Consider the following 21,111-nt stretch of genomic DNA (forward strand, 5'->3'; position numbering starts at 1 on the left):
TTTCACAGACCTAAAATGTGCAAGCTAGTTCTCTCTCTATACAGCAATATTGGGATTCTTTTGAAATTAGCCCAGAAATGAATTATTTACACACATGAAAGATGCATGCTTGGGGGGTTCTTTTATGTAAGAAAGAGCAGAAAAACTTCTAATAAAAATAGATTAAATATATATATATATATTTATACTGGGTAAGGAAAACAGAAGTTTAGTCTCTCCTAGTCACAAACTCATTCTCTCTACCCACAACATTGGATTTTAGACAGCACACATCACCGTCACAGCTCTAATGAGAAGCTAATTATAGGGCTTGATCATTAGGTGGCATGCCCCACCCCCACCCCCCAGGTGCAGCCACGATCCCCTCATGTGGCTCCATGATTGGTCGCAGGCAAGGTTTCTAGATTCTTTTGTTTTAGAAAACCCCAAATTTTCAGGAATGGCTCAAATATCAAAATGTACGACTGTCCGTGTGTGTGTGTGTGTGTGTGTGTGTGTGTGAACAATCTCACTTCATTTTAAAAAAAGAAAAAGAAAACAAAACAAAAACACAAAACCCCCAAATCCCGATTTGGTTCAATTCTTTTTTGTTCTGAGGTGAGCCATAACAGCTGCACTAAATTCATAAAACATGTGCAACTCTGGGTAAAATATTTTTCTTCTAAAAGCACAACCACTTTACAAGATTAAAAGTCTAGTAACATTTCTAAATATTATTCATATCATACAAGTAGTGGTTGTTAATTTAAAACTTCATTAGTAAAATTACAGTACAAGCATGATTAACCTCCAGAATTGCAAATCCCAGACTCCAGTGGAAAGCTACATTACATCTTCAGTAGTACAATATCGTCCACCGTCACTCCCACACCAGAGGAGATGGGGGCATCTCAGATGGCTGGGCAACAGTGGAACTGGAAAAAAACAGAGACACGGTGAAACCAGCTGTGACACCACAAAGGGCAAGAGGGCGAGTCAATGCTGCATGTTTTCCTCTCTTCCTTTAAAAAAATTATAAAGTCCATTTCTGGATTTTTATTTAACTTCTCTAAAGCTACATTTGTTCCAAATTGTTCATTCAAGAATCTGTATCTATAAGTGAGGCAACAGTGATGGGCTTGAAGACGACAAATCATTTACTCGCCGTGGGATGCCGAGCAAATCCCCTCATCTTTCCTCTTTTGGAAAGGGATGATGCCTGCCAACCACCTCATAGGACATTGTGATGAATACACGAGATAATGTAGGTAAAGTGTCTTCCACCATGTCTACTTTGTAATATAAAGTAAGTGGTAGGTATTATAAAAAATAATGTCTATAATCAACCAGGAAAATAACCTTAAGGGATGTAGAATTATCCACTTAAAAATAGCCTCTCAAAATACAGTGACTTTAAGTGGGAACCTGTGTGAATGAGCCTTATAAGCACTCTTTTATCAATATGAGTTCAGTAGTAATGGATAATCATTTGGCATTTGTTATCCACAGATCGTTTTTCTCAGTTATTTCACATATCTGTCTAATTTTGCTAACTAGATTATAAACTTGAGGGTGTGTGTATAACCACTTTGCTTTGGGATAATGAATAACCTGCACCTGAAAGGTATTAAAACACATGACTGACTGGGTCACTGATTCTTAGGGGAAAATAATAAATTAATTTTAAACCACAGAAAAGTAAAAATGCAACCTAATTCCTTCTTTCCACAGAAAAATACATGGAAGAAATGAAAGTCACCCCTGATTTAAAAAATTCTAAACAAAAATTCTTTAAAAAAATTTTTCTTTTTTTAAGATTTTATTTATTTATTTGACAGAGAGAGACACAGCAAGAGAGGGAACACAAGCAGGGGGGAGTGGGAGAGGAAGAAGCAGGCTCCCCAGGATCCTGGGATCATGACCTGAGCCGAAGGCAGATGCTTAATGACTGAGCCACCCAGGCGCCCCTAAACAAAAATTCTTGACTTTGCTTTAATAAATGTAATCAACTTCAACACCAGGTCAAGGCCAATTAAAAGGGAAGCAAGGAGGAAAGGGGAAAGGGAGAGGCAGAAAGGCAGGTGGGGAAGAAAGGAGGAAGACTGTGGTCTCTCAGATCTAAATCCACCCTTCTCTGTCCTGCTTTGTGATACTGGAGCCAGACCTTACTCAGTTATTCTTTGCCACCCAGCTTATGCTGGAAGGACACTGCAAGGCCACAGCATCAGGAAGCAGTTTCTCTTCCTGCTTCTGGTGTGGTTTTTTTGACATGGAAGGCCCAGTTTTGTTCTACCCAAACTTTCTGGCAAGTTTCTCTGGAACCCAGCAGGTGTCTCTGGACCAGTTCTGCCCACACCTTTTGCAAAGTTTCTTCACCACCCTCAAGCTGTGTGTGTTCTTGTGGCAGTCATATCCTCTACAAAGAGGTCCAAATTTTATAAGCCTTGGGTGGTGGGCCCTCCTCCAAATTTTAATTTCTTCCTTGTTCACTCTTCCTTAGTCTGGAGGGAGTACCTGCTTTCTGCACTGGCTACTTTGGGACCGTCCAGAATCTTCTTATGCACCTTTTAGAGTTAACCATCTTTTCCTAGTTAATGCTTCTCACTATTAAATTTTTCCTGTCCACATTACTGGGTGTGGTTTCTTTCACCTGGCTGGACCTTAATTGATGCAAGGATTAGGGAAAAAGACACTGAGAAGGAAAGGACAGAGAGAGAGAGACAAAGAGAACGAGGCTTGTCGGGTTCCAAAGCAGCTATGAAGCTCTTTCAACAAAACTCTAGACAGGATACACCAGCACTATACCTATAAAATCACCCTGCTTGCAGTTATTATTAAGGTGGTGGGGATGGTAGTGGGAGCCAAGATAACCATGTCTACGTCGAGGGCAGCGGCCGCCACGCTGCTGCTGCGGGAAGGTCCCTAGCATGTGCTCGATCAGGCAGTACAGTGGTCATCTGCGAACACAACTGCCAAAGCACCATCCCCAGTCAACCACCGTGAAGTGGCGTCAGTGTAAAAACAAATGCTTACATTTTTTTTTTTAAGATTTTATTTATTTGCGAGAGAGAGAATGAGGGACAGAGAGCATGAGAGGGAGGAGGGTCAGAGGGAGAAGCAGACTCCCTGCTGAGCAGGGAGCCTGATGTGGGACTCGATCCCGGGACTCCAGGATCATGACCTGAGCCGAAGGCAGTCGCTTAACCAACGGAGCCACCCAGGTGCCCAAATGCTTACATTTTTAATTTGCTTTTGACTAAAGCCAAAACTCGTAGAGGAAACCTTCTTTTTGTCTATATTATCTAATCTAAATAAAAACAGAAATATGCTAAATAACTAAATCACAATGGCAACCTTTTAATAACAAGAAAGTAAGAATTACATATATATAGTTACCTAATAAAGCTCTTAAAAGCAGCAGACTGCGGGTTGATGCAGAGAGGCACTCTGTTTCCTTTCTGCTGTTCCAAAATGAACTGGTGAATAATTTCTGTGGAGAAAACAAACATCATACAATCCATGCCAATCTGCAGGCCTGGGAACAGCGGATTCTCAGCTAACTGGCCAGCATCTGAACAGCATTTCCTACTAGTTCAGTTAGATCAAACACACAGATCATGTATCAGGCAGGACCCAGTGGAACTTTCCTGAAACCAAAATGACAGTGGCTGCTAAACACAGGCAACCTCCATACCCCGCTGACCAAGTGGTGTTATACGGGTTTGAAACTCCATCCGTGGGAGGAGTAAAATGGTCTATAAATTTGAGGGTGATTCCACAGAGTTGGCATTATGAATGAATCTTCTAGGTTGCTGGTAATTATTGCTCTTTTGAAAATCACTGAAAAAAACCCTGCAGTTGTTTAGGCACATAGTTTTGGCTTTTACCTCAGGGACTACTCCTCTAAAACATCCTAAAATGTCTAAAATCATTCAGAATTTTGGATGTCGTTAACCTCCATCCCCACCCCAATAGGAGATGGTGTCAGGGAATTTTATGAGTAGACTATCAGAAATTCCCCTCTCTTGTGACCATTCAAGGAATGATTCCCTCAGTGGGTGTTTATGTCCTTTGTATAATTTGCATGTTTATATATAAAAAAATCCAGTATGTTTCATTCAGTGAAATCACACTGAGTGAATACATATTATCTACTTTGAGTCACACTCACTAAATAAGTCAGCCTGACCTTCCACTGGATGCAATATTAAATCAGTGTTTTTATAACACACATAGCTTTCTTGGCATATATGCCCTGGACAAAAAGCTATATGCAAGGTTGTAAAATAAACATATGGAGGAACTTTGGTCACCATCTAGATTCAGCTTTTCACAGCCACATAATGGAAAATGTTATTATTCATCCTGCCTGGCCGAGGGCCAAAAAAGATACTCACCTTTAACCTGTCGAACAGAACTGAGATTCTTCTCAAAAGTGTCATCAAATTTGGGATTGGTGATGGGCTCAAAGTCACTGGTATAAACTCTTCCAGTAGAGGTGGAAAAGCAACATTTACACATACACGTGTGATATCGTAGTCGCCCTTCATCTAGGTAGGGGTGGGCTAAGGCATCCTTAGCGGATATTCTTTTGGACTGAAATCAAATTTAGAGACCAGCACATCAACACCACAGATAAACATGACTGTCCACAAAGGATCTTTCATAAGACACAGTAACTGCTTTTCACAGCTTATCCTTAGTCTGTAGTGTATCTTGTATAAAGAGGAATGTCTGGGGGCGCCTGGGTGGCTCAGTTGGTTAAGCAACTGCCTTTGGCTCAGGTCATGATCCTGGAGTCCCGGGATCGAGTCCCACATCAGGCTCCCTGCTCAGCAGGGAGTCTGCTTCTCCCTCTGACCCTCCTCCCTCTCATGTTCTCTGTCTCTCATTCTCTCTCTCACAAATAAATAAAATCTTAAAAAAAAAAAAAAAAGAGGAATGTCTGAATGTAGAGGCAGGTAATGCAGCAGCAGAGGGAGTATATAACGTAGGACAACCAACCACCTGACACCACCAGAAAGCACTTAGACGTGACTCTGCTAAGATCCTGAAGAGTTCCTACCTTGAAATAGATATATGCATGGTCAAAAAATGGCAAATACCATGACATTTAAATATGCAATGCTTTGGAGGGGTAAGTTTACATTTTAAATAACAGTTATATTTTCTAAATATGTTTCAGCATTTGGTAGAGATGTGACCACAGTGGCAATTTTACAAACTTTTATTCTCTTAGAATGGCAACTGAACTTAGGGCAAAAGCCTATGGGTAACTGCTCGGGTTAGGCAGCAGATAAGGTCTGAATGCCATGTTTTGACAGCCAGCACCATCCGAATATCGGTGGCCTGTGGTTTTCTAGCACTTCAGATCAGAATACTTAATGTAGTAGTGTCAGGTTTACATAAATCATAAACTCATTTCTCCATTAAAAAAAATCTGCTCGGGGCGCCTGGGTGGCTCAGTCATTAAGCGTCTGCCTTAGGCTCAGGTCATGATCCCAGGGTCCTGGGATCGAGCCCCACATAGGGCTCCCTGCTCGGCGGGAAGCCTGCTTCTCCCTTTCCCCCTCCCCCTGCTTGTGTTCCCTCTCTCACTGTGTCTCTCTCTGCCAAATAAATAAATAAAATCTTAAAAAAAAAAAATCTCCTCTTTTTAGCTTAGTGGACATGTAAGTACATTTTAAAGTATTTAAGGATGGACTCAGTACAAGTAGAACAAGAATGGACACTCTGCCCCTTTTCCAGTATAATCAAGCACTTCACATAACACAATTAAAAACAAAACCATTTGGTACTCAAACCAAAAATAACTGGATCATCCTGACTGGTTCTAGTCCCCCAAATAACAAAATGTTAAATATTTCCCATAAACCTGGTTTCCCTAAAAACACTTTTATCTCGGGGCGCCTGGGTGGCTCAGATGGTTAAGCGTCTGCCTTCGGCTCAGGTCATGATCCCGGTGTCCTGGGATCGAGCCCCACATCAGGCTCCCTGCTCAGCGGGGAGTCTGCTTCTCCCTCTCCCTCTGCCTGCCGCTTCCCCTGCTTGTGCTCTCTCTTTCTAATAAAAAATAAAAAATCTTTAAACAAAACAAAACAAAAAAACCACTTTTATCTAATTTTTTGCTATGCTGATGTTAAAAGGCATGTCATGACTTTTCAGGATATGATAATCACAAAAGAAAGCTGCTGTTTATCCACCATGAACAGATGACTGTAAACTTGACAACCTCGGTTTTGTTTCTTTCACTACCTATCATATGGTATATCTGGTGATCCAACCCTTCTGAAGCCTGACTCGCTGGCACTCTTAGAAGTAAGCTTCTTCTTTTTTTTCTAAATGGGTCCAGCTATTCCTGGAGGTTCCACTGGGATAAAGGTCTACTATCAGAACCAAAGGAAACAAGCTGGCTGACAGTACATTTTGCCTGGGACTGGGCCCCTTGGAGTCCTCAGTGCCTCCGGCCGGTCTCATGTGAGGGACAGAGCTCCTTGGCTTTTGCACACTACAGCTGGGTATTGGACAAATCTACTTCTGCTTCTGATTGAGCATGGCCAATCGTGCACACACTGGTGGCAGCAGTGGTTGAATCTGGAGTTTAAGTTTATCATCTGACCGTTAAGTCATTTCTGTCAGGTGGCAGATGTGAGAAATTGGGTCTCTCTCAGAACCTGGTTTTCCTGTTAGTTTTTTTGTCTGTGGGTTCTGATATTTCCTAAAATTCCAGAATGCAGGGTGGAAAGATTTTGGTGTTATCCCAACTACTGATAGCAAGCTCTGTGTTTATTCATTCTGTGTGCACCAACATGGGGTCCTCTAAAGTACCTTACCTAAGAGAAGCCTTTGAACAAAAAGTAAATCAAATCCCTAGCAGGCAATCAATGATCAACTTTCATTTTTCTAAACAAATTAATGTCTCTTTAGAACTTCTGAAACAAGGCTAAAGAAAGAAGACTGTCATTTTGTAATGGGTATGAACACTGAAAAGAAAAACTGCCTTACTAAATTGAGAAAGAGATCACAAAATTACTCAGATTTTCAATAATGTTCTTTGGAAGGACCTAGTGGTGCTTAATTATGTTCTATATATATATACATATGCACATATATGTGTGTGTGTGTATATATATATATGTTTTAAGATTTATTTATTTATTTGAGAGAGCCAGAATGCACGCACGTGTGAGTGCAAGTTGGGAGAGGGGCAGAGAGAGAGAGGGAGAAGCAGACTCCCTGCCTGAGCGGGGGAGCCCAACACTGGGCTCGATCCCAGGACCTGAGCCGAAACCAAGAGTCAGACATGCAACTGACTGAGCCACCCAGGTGCCCCAGGTCATATATATTCTTAATTACATATTGTACATACCTTGTTTAACTGATCAACATTTATAATAGATGTGGATACTTGTTTCTTGGATTTTGTTGCTTTATCAGAGTTGGCTCTTTTAGTTTTGAAGAACTGATAAAACTTTCCATTTTACAAATAAAAAATATTTCTAAGCAAACACATTGATGTACTTTGTATACTCCTGAAGGGAGTTAATATATCATGTTATGAGATCTCTTAAAAAGCAAATGGAGCAAACTTCTGTTCTAACTGGCTTTTAGAACCAATCAACACATTAAAGACATTTTACAAAGAAATGAAAAGATTTTTTTTTTTTAAAGATTTTATTTATTTATTTGACAGAGACTGCAAGAGAGGGAACACAAGCAGGCGGAGTGGGAGAGGGAGAAGCAGGCTTCCCGCTGAGCAGGGAGCCTGATGCGGGGCTCAATCCCAGGACCCTGGGATCATGACCTGAGCCAAAGGCAGACACTTAACGACTGAGCCACCCAGTCGCCCCTGAAAAGATTTTTAAAACATTATTCTTCCTTAAGTATTAAATATGTTGGCTATTTAGAAATTTTTTCTTGCTAAAGTTGTAACTCATAGGGGCGCCTGGGTGGCTCAGTCAGTTAAGCATCTGACTCTTGATTTCGGCTTGGGTCATGATCTCAGGGTCCTGGGATTGAGCCCTGCATCAGGCTCTGCACTCAGTGTGGAGTCTGCTTGTCCTTCTTCCTCTGCTCCTCCCCCTGCTCTCTTTCTGTCTCTGTCTCTCTCAAATAAATAAATAAATAAAATCTTAAAAAAAAAAAGCTGTAACTCAAAGATTAAATAAAGCTTTAACCACGAATTAAAATAATACTCTTGGTTAGTAGGTTACAGAGTAAAAAGCAAAATATTTCTCTTAATTTAAAAGTTTTAATATCTGGTATATAATTGCATAAGATAAAGAGGTCATGTGATATTACTATGCAAGGTGACTCTGGACAAATCAGCTTGAGTTAATAGTTATAAAAATTTAAAAATATCTCTGTTTTCTTTCTTTTTTTTTTTATTTTTATTTTATTTTATTTTTTATTTTTTATTTTTTATTTATTTTTTTTTATTATTTTTATTTTTATTTTATTTTTTTTTATTTTATTGCCACCACAATATTCTATAAGTTTTGGGTTTGTTTTCCCACAAAAAGCCTAATCATTTTGAATTTAGTTTTTTTTCTACTGATTTTGCTGGTCAGATAAACTAATATCCCTTTGTGTAAGATTACAGAATTACAAAATTATGTGTTCAACTACGTTAGATGAATGATAATAGGTAATGTGTTTCTAAAAATAAATCAGTTTTAGAATGCTACAATTATAAGGACTTAATTTGTCAACTTAAATTTTAATCTGATTGTTAGTTAAACATTAAAACCTTGGTAATAATTAATTTGAGTTAATAAACAGTCTTTGGATACCTGGACAACATAATTTTAATATACAAAGGCTCTTCATTAATACATTATAGAGGAGCCATCAATAAACAGTTAAAAAAGATATGCAAATATCTTTGGGTAAAGTAATATGTATTTTTGTAAAGAGTATAAAAGAATATGTGATGATAGGAAGATGTATATGCAAAATAATAGATATATGTTTGGCAAGAGGAAAAAAGTGAATAATTTTGTCTAACTTCCTCATAATTATTGTTGTGCTTTAAAAATATATTGCTTGTAACTATTCACTGCATTTAGATAAATTAAAGTCTCTGGAGGTTTGTTTAATGCCTTCACTATTTGAGTTAATAGTTAATTACACCTTTATAAACTGATTATTTATTACATCCCATCCTTTCTAATACTATTGATAGTGTTACAATAGAAGAACCAGAGCCCTTTAAACTTATCCTCTAGTGGTTTCTGCTTTCTCCTTATATTTGCCTAAAGGCTTCTACTACAAGCTAAGGAATTAAATTTTCCGTGAGAAACGTCACAAGAACCTCAGTAAAGGACTGTTACACCAGGTACTCCCAACTACTGAATTCAGGATACAAACTTACGGGTATAGCTGATATTACCAGCACAGACAACCATCATCTAGACTAAACCAAGTAACTGAGCCAGGATTTCCAGGAATGTGTCAGTCCAGGAGCAGACATGTGGCAGGAGACTGCTTAACCCAAGATCAATAAAGTAATTAAATAATTATCTCAGACTAACTGAACTAAATTAACTCAGACTAACTGATTTAATTATGGTTAATGTTCTATTTTTAATGGATATTTTTAAAAAACCTCATTTCTTTCTTCTTAATGTATCGCTAGCCTTCAATTTAACAGGTTAAATCAGAATGAAACACTCTTTAAAAATGGTATCTATTTCTAATTGAACCCTCAGAATTGGAAAGAAAAGAATCCTTAATATCAGTCAGAAACTAAAAAAGCATCAGGCCAATTTAAAATGATTCTGTAAATAAATAACAATATATATTGGTTGGCCTTGTCCTATAAGACAATGATAAAAATGGGTAAATATTACATGGGGTGCCTTAATGGAATTCTTTTTTTTAAATGACCATGTAGTTATTTGCATAGGTCCAATAAGAATCTATCCTCTATTTTTTTTTGAACCAGATAAATCTTACCTCCTTCTTATAGATAAATCTAATGTATAACTATGAGCACACCAAAAGTTTCATTTTAATTAGGTGTGACAACCCCACTCTTAAGGAAAAAGGACATTTCATGTGTAGAACTGATGTCTAAAAAGCCTCTCATGCTTGGTATCCACTCTATGGCTTAGGAATTCCAGCCTTAGGGTTGTAAAGATTATGAACTCCTGGCAGGTCAGGATCATTAATAATCATGGGATCTCAGAGAAATAGGACACCTTATAGCTCTAAGTATTGCAAGTAAAAGTTGGTACAGGTGAATCACATGGTTCTTCTTCCCTAATCTTAACAGAATAAAGAGAGTAACATATTTCTGACACATAAAAGTAAAATTTAACCTCAGGGCCTTTATAATATTCTCTAGAGGCAGACAGAAATGACCTCTGAAGCCTGAAGTTCATGTGGTTCTAATTTTGTTAACCACAAAAGATATATTAAAAATATGTAAAAGGTCTTTATGTACGAACATCTCCTGTTGTATACATAGTTTAGCTATGTAGATAAACTTGCCAAATAAAACAAAAAAATCAAACTAATGACACTAAATCACTAGCTCACTGAGCAAGTTATGTAGTTGAAACAGTCCTTAATGGTAGGAGCTTGACCACAAGGAGGGTATGGAAACAAGAAGCGCCACTCTGTTTTGCTTCCCATATCATGAGGCACACCTCACATGTTGAAGCAAACAAATGGAAACCAAAAAATAAACACCAAATGAACAAAAAATTCACTCTGTCCCCTGAGATGTAGCTGTTTTCTCATTATGAACATACCAATGTAAACTTCATAAATGGTACTTCTGTGGCTTTTTTCCCCTTTAAATACCTGTTGTGTTTTGTACTTGAGGACTTCCTTGTACTCTCGTCAAGTAAGATGTTCTTTTCTAAATGTTTTCATTTTTGAGTCTTCTTTGGCAATAGTTACCAGTACAGAGATGAATAATAAATAGTCTTTGGATGAACAGATAAATGAAGACCTGAACTTTGTCTCAGAAGAGTCAAGCCTAGAAATGGCATTTGATAAGGCTACCATCTCAACCACCAAATGAGTAAACAGTTCCTTATGCAATGTAATGGGCAGATTTTTTCCCAAGAATGTTAAAATTCTTTTCTCCTGATTTACCTTGGTGTCAAACTCTTTTTTCAAATCCTGAGAGAAATAAAGATGGTATAGTTCCCTATTTCTCTTCATCTAGATGTTTATGTGTTAATAATCAAACTTCTGTGCAATGAGCGAGCATGATGATACACATGAAACGGGACTGAAGTTTATTTTTGAAAAGTCATTCTTTACATTGCTCAGCTATTTAAAGCCAGGATGTTTTTCTGAGAACACATGTATTTTTAATTCATTAAAACAATATAAAAATAAACACTACTTACTGGATCAAAGACCAACATCCTGCAAAGGAGATGAACAGCTTCATGTGTAGCCTGGCTAGACAGGGTATAAAGTACAGGAAGAGATGGCTGTAAAAAATAAAGAATTAAAATATGTGAGTCTTGTGTATATAGATATGGAATACAGCCAATTTACTACAAGTATCCAGCTAAGATGTGTGCACATACATCTAACTTCAAAGGGAATGGGTATTCCCCTCATTAACCTATCTTCACAAGCAGCAACTGTCACTGACTTCTAGTAGAATATTTTATATTTCAGGATTACCTATTATAGGTTAGCTCACAAAGGAGTCTACAAAAAATGAAAGCTAATCCTGTAAATATGGTACTGCTTTTAGCCTTATACCTTATACCTTCCCTTCAGGCAAGAAGGGAAGACCAAACATGCCTGGAAGTGGAAGGCAAAAATATTTAAAACCATAGGCACATGCAAAGTCAAGCACGGAAACTGTGCAAAGGAAGTATGTGAACTCTGTCTTACAGGTCTGCCTGCTTCCAACAAAGCCACATAGTAAAACCCAATAAGAATAGCAGCAAGGTGTCTCAGAATCATCAGGAAAGAATTATTCACCTTATAGAAGTTTTCTGTAGGATCAAGGACAAACAGAGATAAGATGAGATGAGGGCTCTAATTCACTAACTGATTAGATGAATCAACATGTCAGAATCCCAGTATCCTTAAGCACAGAAGGAGGTGGTTGGGCTAAATGATCTTTGAAGTTCACTTGAGTTCTAAAATTGTATGAAACTCGATAGGATTATGACAGCTAAAAAGCATTATGTGCATAGAACCCATTCACAATTGGCACTAAAATATTTGTTTGCAGATACAGAAGTTATTTCTTGTTAAAAATATGTAAGTCTATGGTAGCCCTGAAATTATCTGTATTAGTCAAGGAGTGGCGTGTGGAGAGTGTGGAGAAGAGGTCTTAATTTACAACTTAATTTACCTATTTTCCCTAAGAATTTCTTTATTGTGTAAAATGAAGTAATTTGATATTTTTTAAAGATTCTGATTCTTGGGGCACCTGGATGGCTCAGTCATTAAGCATCTGCCTTCAGCTCTGGTCATGATCCCAGGGTCCTGGGATCGAGCCCCGCACTGGGCTCCCTGCTCCGAGGGAAGCCTGCTTCTCCCTCTCCCACTCCCCCTGCTTGTGTTCCCTCTCTCTGTCAAATAAATAAATAAAATCTTAAAAAAAAAAAAAGATTCTGATTCTTGGTTTGACTGCAAATAGCTGGTCTTTTTCAATGGCTTATGCAGGTTGGCAGCCAAATTCCAGCCAATTCTTACTGACCAAAATATCTCACCATAAGCAATTCTTTCCTTTCCACTTTTTTTAAAAATAATTTTTAAGATTTTATTTTTTAGTAATCTCTACACCACGATGGGGCTCAAGCCCACAAACGGAAGTCAAGAGTCGCATGTTCCACTGACTGAGCCAGCCAGGAAACCCTCTTTTCTACTTTCTAAGTGAATCCAGCCTTAATCCTATTTTTGTGGTGGAGGTGTGTTATAGCTTAGGGACAAGAACATTGGGATGAGTACTGAACAGGGGTTCCAATTCTAACTTTGCCATCACTAGAGTCAGGTAAATGACTAGAACCTCAGCTTTCTCATCTATTAGACTGTACTGGCACAGACCAGCCTACCGACCCAAAGCACTGCTCATCATCAACCATCCACCAAATGCCAGGGTCTGGGCTAGGTGTTGGAGCAACAAAGATGAATATCGGGTCTTGGATGGGCAAGGAAAACATATGAACAAACAGTTCTAGAGGATGGAGAATAGAGGACGAATTAGAAGGCAAAATTTGTTAAGACATGAGGACAACTGGATACGTGAGGAGCTTGTGAAATTCAAATGAGTGGATGTTAAGGCAACGTGAAATTTTACACCCTCTCCCATCTTATCTTTCTTTATAGAATGACACCCTAACAAACACACTAATAATAAAGCTAAGTTTCACCACAGCCTGGAACTGCCAGTCATCTTATATTTTCTCCTTTTCTGCGTTTCTGTGTTGCACGTTAAGAAGGGGCACAGGGGTGCCTGGGTGGCTCAGTCGGTTAAGCGTCTGCCTTCAGCTCAGGTCATGATCCCAGGGTCCTGGGATCGAGCCCCACATCAGGCTCCCTGCTCCGTGGGAAGCCTGCTTCTCCCTCTCCACTCCCCCTGCTTGTGTTCCCTCTCTCACTGTGTCTCTGTCAAATAAATAAATTTAAAAAATCTTAAAAAAAAAAAAAAAGAAGGGGCACAGAGAAAAAGAAGTCAGTTCGGTTCTGCCAACACTTCTCCAGAAAGATAACCACTAATAAGTTAGTTCCTAGCACTGGCTCCACAGGAAAGATACAATACTAGAGATGCCAAATGTCTAATTCCATTTTCTTCCCCTCTAATTCACCAGCCATTTTGGTTGAAACCAGTTGGGCACAAAGTATCAGAACTAAATAAGAAGTTTATATTTCTCATCAAGTGCAAGCGAATCAATCTGAATAAAAGAAAAAACAGAATGCTTAGAAATATGCCCTAAATATTTCATTTGGAAAAAGTTTTTGTCAATTCCCCCAACATTCACACCCATTACTTTTTCCCCCTTAAGACACATCGGTCCATTTTCTGTTTGTTCTGCAAGTTTATAAGCCACTTAGCAATGTAGAAGTGAGTGGGTGCCAGTGCTGAATCACAAGGACAGGAAGGGTTATAAAGAGTACTCCATTAACGACTATGATTAACTGCCGGAGAAATGAAGCAAGGATGAGCTTCTGGGCCTGGGTGAGGGGCCCTAAATGATATGTCACAATCATCATAAGCCAAGTGCAGAGTGCTGGTCACCACAATAGAGTTGGCTAGGCTGGCCTGGCTGTGTGAGTCCTGTCCTGTAAGTTTTCAGCTAGCGGCAAAAAAGCTGTGATCATCAGTCAGCAATGCTAATTAAGTATGCACAGTGTGCAGTGCACTATATAGTGAGCGCTCTGGGGTTATATACAAGAAATCCCGACCTGAAGAACAGTTTGAATTGAATGAACTCTCTAACATAATCTATTAAATGTAAGATATGGTTCCTGCCAGGAGACAGAACTATTTTCACTTTAGCAAAAATATTACATGTATTTCTGTTGCAATTAGTTGGAACAATTTGAGGAAAAAGGAAAATCTAAACCTTATAAGAGATGAACAGAAGGACTAAGGGCCGATAATAGACTTTTCAATCCTACCAAAAGGTCAGTGCCTCAGTAAGTATCTACTTTGTTTTCCTTTTTTAAATTTTTAAAATTTTTAATCTTTTTTTAAAGATTATTTATTTATTTATTTGACAGAGAGAGACACAGCAAGAGACGGAACAAAAGCAGGGGGAGTGGGAGAAGGAGAAGCAGACTCCCTGAGCAGGGAGCCCGATGCAGGGCTCGATCCCAGGACCCTGGGATCATGACCTGAGCTGAAGGCAGATGTGTAACGACTGAGCCACCCGGCGCCCCTGTTTTCCTTTTTTTTAAAAGATTTTATTTATTTATTTTAGAGAGATGGAGCAAGCGGGGGGGGGAGGAGGAGGGAGAGAGAGAATCTCAAGCAGACTCTGTGCTGAGTGCAGAGTCCGATGTGGGGCTTGATTCCATGATCCTGAGATCATGACCTGAGCTGAAATCACGAGTTGGCAGCTTAACTGACTGAGCCATCCAGGTGCCCCAACAAGTATCTACTTTAAAAGGTACTTGGGCCATGGCAGCTAAGATTGCATTCATCCAAGATTTTGAGTTGTAGGAAAGAAACAATAAATAAAAAATACCAAACGGTGTTTTTGTCTGCCCAGCATTCCTTGACCTTTGGGGAACCACTCCCTCTTCACTCAAAAATCAAGTGGCTGAGCTTGATTTCAATCTCTCAACTCCAAGGATGGGCACCTGACCCAGGCCTGGCCAACTGAACGAAGTATTGCCCTGAACACGTTGACTGGCTCTGGGAAAGACACATGTTCTAAAATGGGGGACAGCCAATGGACTGGCTAATCCAACACATACCCCCCCAATCCTCTTCTCCTTTACCTACCTTTATTATAAAAGACAGAAAACACTCATTTTTTTTTTAGCTTGTCTTACATCTGGGAGGTTACATGTTACACAGTTCTAGACAATGACATATAAGCAGAAATATGCTAGGCAGGCTTCTGGGAAAATATCCTTTCCTGATAAAAGAGACAGATACTACTAGTGTTCCCTCTTTCCTCCATTTCCTTGCTTTGAATGTGAATATGATTTCAAGCTACAGCCATTTTATGGCCAGGAGGAGATAAGCAAGAGGGTATGAAATCAATATTCTACAGATGGCAGAGCAGAAAGAAAGAAAAAAAAACTAGGTCCTTGATGAGTTGCTATACCAGCTCCAGGCTGCTTACCTCTGGACTTCTTGATATGAGAAAAAAATGAACCCCTATTTCTTTAAACCACTGTAAGCAAGATTTTCTATTGCTCATAACCAAACATATTCATAACTGAATCAGAGACCTTCCAAATACTTTTTCTATCTATTTGGGAAAGCTCTTTCCTGAAGGATTGATATGCTAGTAGAACGTAGGCCTGGACTGCTGGTTCCATTTTTACAAACACGCAGGGAAAAAGAAAGCCTGTCTGAAAATGAAGCCAACAAACAGGAAAACAAAACAGAGAAGAGTCAGATTCCTGGCTCGGAACATCACTTGACTACTTGAATCCAGCAAAGCCTGAGTCAGTTGTAGCCCAACAACTTCATATAAAAAATTCTATGAGCCAGTAAGAACCCTTTTTTGTTTAAGCCAGTTTTAATTGAGTTTCACCCAAAAAGAGTCCTGATTGGTACACTATATGGGAATATGTATATTAATCAACCACACAAGAAAATTAATTTGAGACAGTAATCTGCGACTCTAAGAAAATAGCAATTAGATTCTCCTTTTGTATATGTATGGTTATATTTTTTAAGAAGTCCCAACAAACGATAGTATGTATTTCTATATGTACAAATATATATAAACAAATGCATAGAAAAATATGTCTGGGAAGATATTCTCAAATTAATCCAGAGGTGACTGGGACAGTGTGTGTGTGGGGGGTAGCTACGGATGACTAACTGTAAAATTTTTATTTTACATGTACTCACATATTACTTGCATATGTACAAATGAAATTAATAAAAAAATCTGCTGTGAAGGTGTATGTGTAAGGCAGTGCATACTGGCTAAGAACATAAGTTTTAGAAGTAGAGAAACCTACTTTTAAGATCTGGCTTATGACCTTAAGCTTATTATTTGACTTCTGTAATCCTTCATCTCCTGTTTGTAAAAAGGAGCAAATGGTACATTATAGTGCTGTGAGAATTTAATGAACTAATGTACAAGAAATGGTTGGGACAGCAACTAGTACATAGCAAACTTCTAATTATTGTTAGAAATGATTATTAGTAGTAAAGAATGGTTATTTCCATCTAACTTTGAGTAGCTACTTAAGTGGGAACTACTTGAAAAAAAGCTTAGTTTTTCTTTTTATAGTCCAAACTCAAAAACTTGTATTGAAATTTTAGAAGTATTCCTCATGAGTTCAAATATAGTTCATCTAACTCTTATATCAAGTAATTTAGAGTAAGTACAGTAAGGTAAAGCTTGCCCTGTGAAGACCTCCAATAGCCTAAGCAGCTTCAATGAGAATTCTGAGTCCTTTCTAAAAGTTAGAGGCTTTTTCTGTGTGCATGCATTTTTATCTCACGTAATTAGTAATGTGTTAATACAGCTCATTCTGCCTTGTTCATATATTTATCTATAAATTTATCTATAGGTTTTTGTAAAGAACTTCTATCATGGTAATGCATAAAAAGGACTGAACCTTATCTAATGCCTTTTCTGCATCAACTGAGATAATCATGATTTTTCTCAAAGTGTCAAAATATATTAGGTGAACAGTCTTTGCATCCTTGGGACAAACTCCACTTGATCATCATGTTATATATATAAAAAAATCATCACAAGCTTTAGCTACCATTTTATTTTTTTAAAGATTTTATTTATTTATTTATTGGAGAGCGAGCGAGAGAGAAACAGCATGAGAGAGGAGAGGGTCAGAGGGAGAAGCAGGCTCCCCGCTGAGCCGGGAGCCCGATGTGGGACTCGATCCCAGGACTCTGGGATCATGACCTGAGCCGAAGGCAGTCGCTTAACCAACTGAGCCACCCAGGCGCCCTAGCTACCATTTTAGAGTGATAACTTTAATTGGTAATATTTATTAATATTTATTACATGTTTAGAATGTCAGACACTATTCTATGCTCTCCTTGCATGTATTATCTCTTTATCATCATAACAATTTAATGAGGTAGGAACCATTTTTATTCCCATTTTATAGATCGATGAACTGAGGCACACAGAGGTTAAATAATTTACCTAAGATCACAAAGTGAGTTACCAGTTGAGGCTGGATTCACATTCAGTCTGTCTGAAAACTGCAGCATACAACTCCTGGGACGCTGTCAACATGTTGTGCACTGTGGTAAGCCTGAGGCTGCCACCACAGCCTGCACTTTTCATCACTACAGACCAAAGAAATATAAACAGAGCATATATGTGGTGTGGGACGTTGAGCTAAGAATGATGCCCTTTGTAGAATAGTCATGATGTACAGAACTACACAAGCTATAGTGTACATACTGATTTTGGGACCAAATTATTATCTTTTAAAGTTAAAAAAATATATCCAAGTGGCTACACACCAATATACTTGTGTGTGGGTATGTATGTGTCTTCTGATCTCAGCTCTAAATAGGTAAAATGTGAATGGAGATACCTTCAAGCAGCTGCTAACAGGCCAACAAGAGGCATAAAGGATATCCATCATGGGGTAAGGGAAGGAGTAGAGAGTAGGAAGGGGAAAAGTCAAGTCTGACTGATGGTTTAAGTAAAGAGCTTCACGGTTCTGCTAACTTCTCTTGAGAGCAGTAGTAGTATAAAGATCAACTAGCAAATGTAGATGAAAACCTGAATTTCCATACTGGGGGAAAACTGGAACTAAGTAATATGCTAAGTTTATTTACATTCAATTACATATGGTAGGCATAACCTTACTCTATACCAATCTACCTGGGTTACTGTTCAAAGACCATGAACACCTGTCTCAGGAAACCATTTCTAGTACTGGTTAAAAGCATCTAAAGATAAGACTCTAAAGTTATGGGGCACCTGGGTGGCTCAATTGGTTAAGTGTCTGCCTTCAGCTCAGGTCATGGCCCTGGGATCAAGCCCTGTATGTGGCTCCCTGCTCAGTCGCTTCTCCCTCTCCTTCTGCCCTTCCTCCCTGCTTGTGCTCTCTCTTTCAAATTAATAAATAAAATCTTAAAAAAAAAAAAAAGACGTTTTAAAAGTTTTGTGCAAAGTGTATCTTAGCCTTTGAGGGAAAATGGTTGCCTAATTTGTTTCCACCCCACCAGTCTTTTCTTCAAAACCAAAATATTCCAGGGGCGCCTGGGTGGCTCAGTCGTTAAGCGCCTGCCTTCGGCTCAGGTCATGATCCCAGGGCCCTGGGATCGAGCCCTGCATCGGGCTCCCTGCTCAGCGGGGAGTCTGCTTCTCCCTCTCCCACTCCCCCTGCTTGTGTTCCCTCTCTTGCTGTCTCTCTCTCTGTCAAATAAATAAATAAAATCTAAAACAAAACAAAACAAAACAAAATATTCCAATACCAAGACTAGCCAGGGCTATCCCTAACTTTTACTGTGGTGCTCTCTTAAGACCATCACTAAACTTAATGATAAACAAAATAAATTCTAAGAGGCATTACTGTTAAAAGGCCGATTCATGTAAAAATGTATAGGAAAAAATTCTGCTTAACATCTTATTTAACTAGTTAAATAAACATAGGACTTTAAATTTTCCTTTCTTCCCTCCTTTGTTTTAGACAATAATATGATACTTAACTCTTTTTTATTTAGTTCAAAGTTCTAGGTTTTTATGACTAACAGATTTTTAAAAATTTCTATATAGGTAAAGGACTCACTTGTCAGGAATGCTCAAAGGAGAGCATAGTTACCTTTGGTGCAGTATGTTACATTTTTGAGCTGTTCTAGAAGGCAGGAGGGAAACTCCTTAAGAAGCCTTGCTCTCTCAGCTGCAGTTTAGCAGCTCTGACACAAAGGATTAATTAGCTGGCAACAATTAGCAATAGTTAAAATTCCTCTAGAGATGGAAGGGTGGCACCAGGGTATGTGATCTTAATCACATTTCATTACTGGCTACCTTTAGCCAGGAAAGATTTACTGACCTAAGGTCAGTAAAAGAGGAAAATTATTTTGCTAGTTCCAAGGACACATTTACCATGAATTATTGATAAATTACTTTAATATTCCTGATAATGGCCAATAAATAGAACATAATAGATCTTTTGAGTTCCTTCCATTAATATAGGAGCTTCCTCTAGGTTAAGACTTACTGTGTGCTCTTCTAAGAGAGTTAGGGCTCAAATTATTTCAGTTTATAAACTAAATGCAACAGAAAGATAAAACTGGCAGGGAGTTATTTAAAATACCAGCGTCAACATCTCTATTTTTCTAGTTCAGGCTGGTTTTAGAAGAGAACACACTTTACCCATTGCCCCCTATGCCTGTGAAAATGGAGCTCTGGAGTCACACTGGAATTACAGAGAGAAACTGCAAGGGCAAGGCACAAGGCCTTGCCTAAATGTCTGGCTGGTAATTTGAGAGGAGTATCAAACTCGGTCTGTCATTTGGTCATTCAGATCAATCAGATGTAATGATCAATCAGATCATCTAAATGCCTAATTTAAAAGAAACCAAGGCAGAGCCCATGAAAATTAGTTGCCGAGTCTTCCTGATCAAGTCTTCTTTCTGTTTCAGTTTGTTGTTCCGAGGAAAACTATTTCTCTTGCTCAGTTTTCACATCAGTAAGCTGTTCTATCCACCTAAAAAATGCTGCTAAACCAACAGGTGGTTTACCTATCTTCTTGTCTTTCTCAGCAGTGACATGTCTGGTTGCAAGCAATATTGATCAGTACAAATCTAACAGTCTCTCTTCATACTTCTTTTCTACAAGGATTCAAGCCTGATTCTGTGTGAGTGGTAAGAGTGCAATGGAAACAGCCTCATATTCCTGGTTGGAACGAGAAACCAGGTATTTTGGCTCACTATTTAGAAAAGACATCTTGATATACACAGCACTGAAGTGAAAGCTCCACCCCAGTAACTTTTCCCAGACACATCAAAGACCAGAAGACAAAAAGCCAGGAGTCATTTCTTGGCAACAATGCTACAGAAGCATTTACTTTCTCCCACAGCATTGGGAACAATGATATTTTATTTGGTTTGACAAATATTTAACATTTTCTTATTTATGACTGTGAAATAAAGACTAAATAAAACATGTAAGTCATGTTTTTGTTTAAAAAGTCTCAAGTCATTATTCTGTTGAAAGAGAAGTCCTGTCCAGGTGGTTACAAACTACAGGCCCCGCCCTCCCATTTACCTGTTTATGAGGGCCCCTGAGTATGTGCGCCTTAGCGCCTTCACAAGCCGTCCTCATTGCTTCCAGCGATGGTGTGCCCAAAAGATCCGTGATCAAATCCAGCTGCAAGGAAATATGAAATACAGACAGATAGTAAGAGCTCATGGAAACAACTTTCCATTACTCTTAAATCACTGCCCTTAGAGATGAGGACCAAATGTGGGGGGAAAAACAAGCTCTTAAGGTAAGTTCCAGATTAACTGATAGGAGCCCC

General features: G+C 38.7%; 1 protein-coding gene across 1 annotated transcript in view; it reads right to left on the reverse strand.

Annotated features, from left to right (window-relative positions):
• Window positions 1–521: 521 nt before the first annotated feature.
• NLK (nemo like kinase) overlaps window positions 522–21,111 on the reverse strand; it is a 169,197-nt gene continuing 148,607 nt past the window's right edge. The window contains exons 7-11 of the mRNA XM_021704112.2: window positions 20,859–20,960; window positions 11,346–11,432; window positions 4,377–4,575; window positions 3,376–3,469; window positions 522–914 (exon numbers count right to left, since the gene is read on the reverse strand). Coding sequence (XP_021559787.2) covers window positions 860–914; window positions 3,376–3,469; window positions 4,377–4,575; window positions 11,346–11,432; window positions 20,859–20,960 — 537 coding nt within the window. The 3' untranslated portion in view covers window positions 522–859. The remainder of the gene's footprint in view (window positions 915–3,375; window positions 3,470–4,376; window positions 4,576–11,345; window positions 11,433–20,858; window positions 20,961–21,111) is intronic.

Source organism: Neomonachus schauinslandi, chromosome 15 (genome assembly GCF_002201575.2).
Source record: "Neomonachus schauinslandi chromosome 15, ASM220157v2, whole genome shotgun sequence".
In the NCBI taxonomy this organism is placed as follows: domain Eukaryota; kingdom Metazoa; phylum Chordata; class Mammalia; order Carnivora; family Phocidae; genus Neomonachus; species Neomonachus schauinslandi.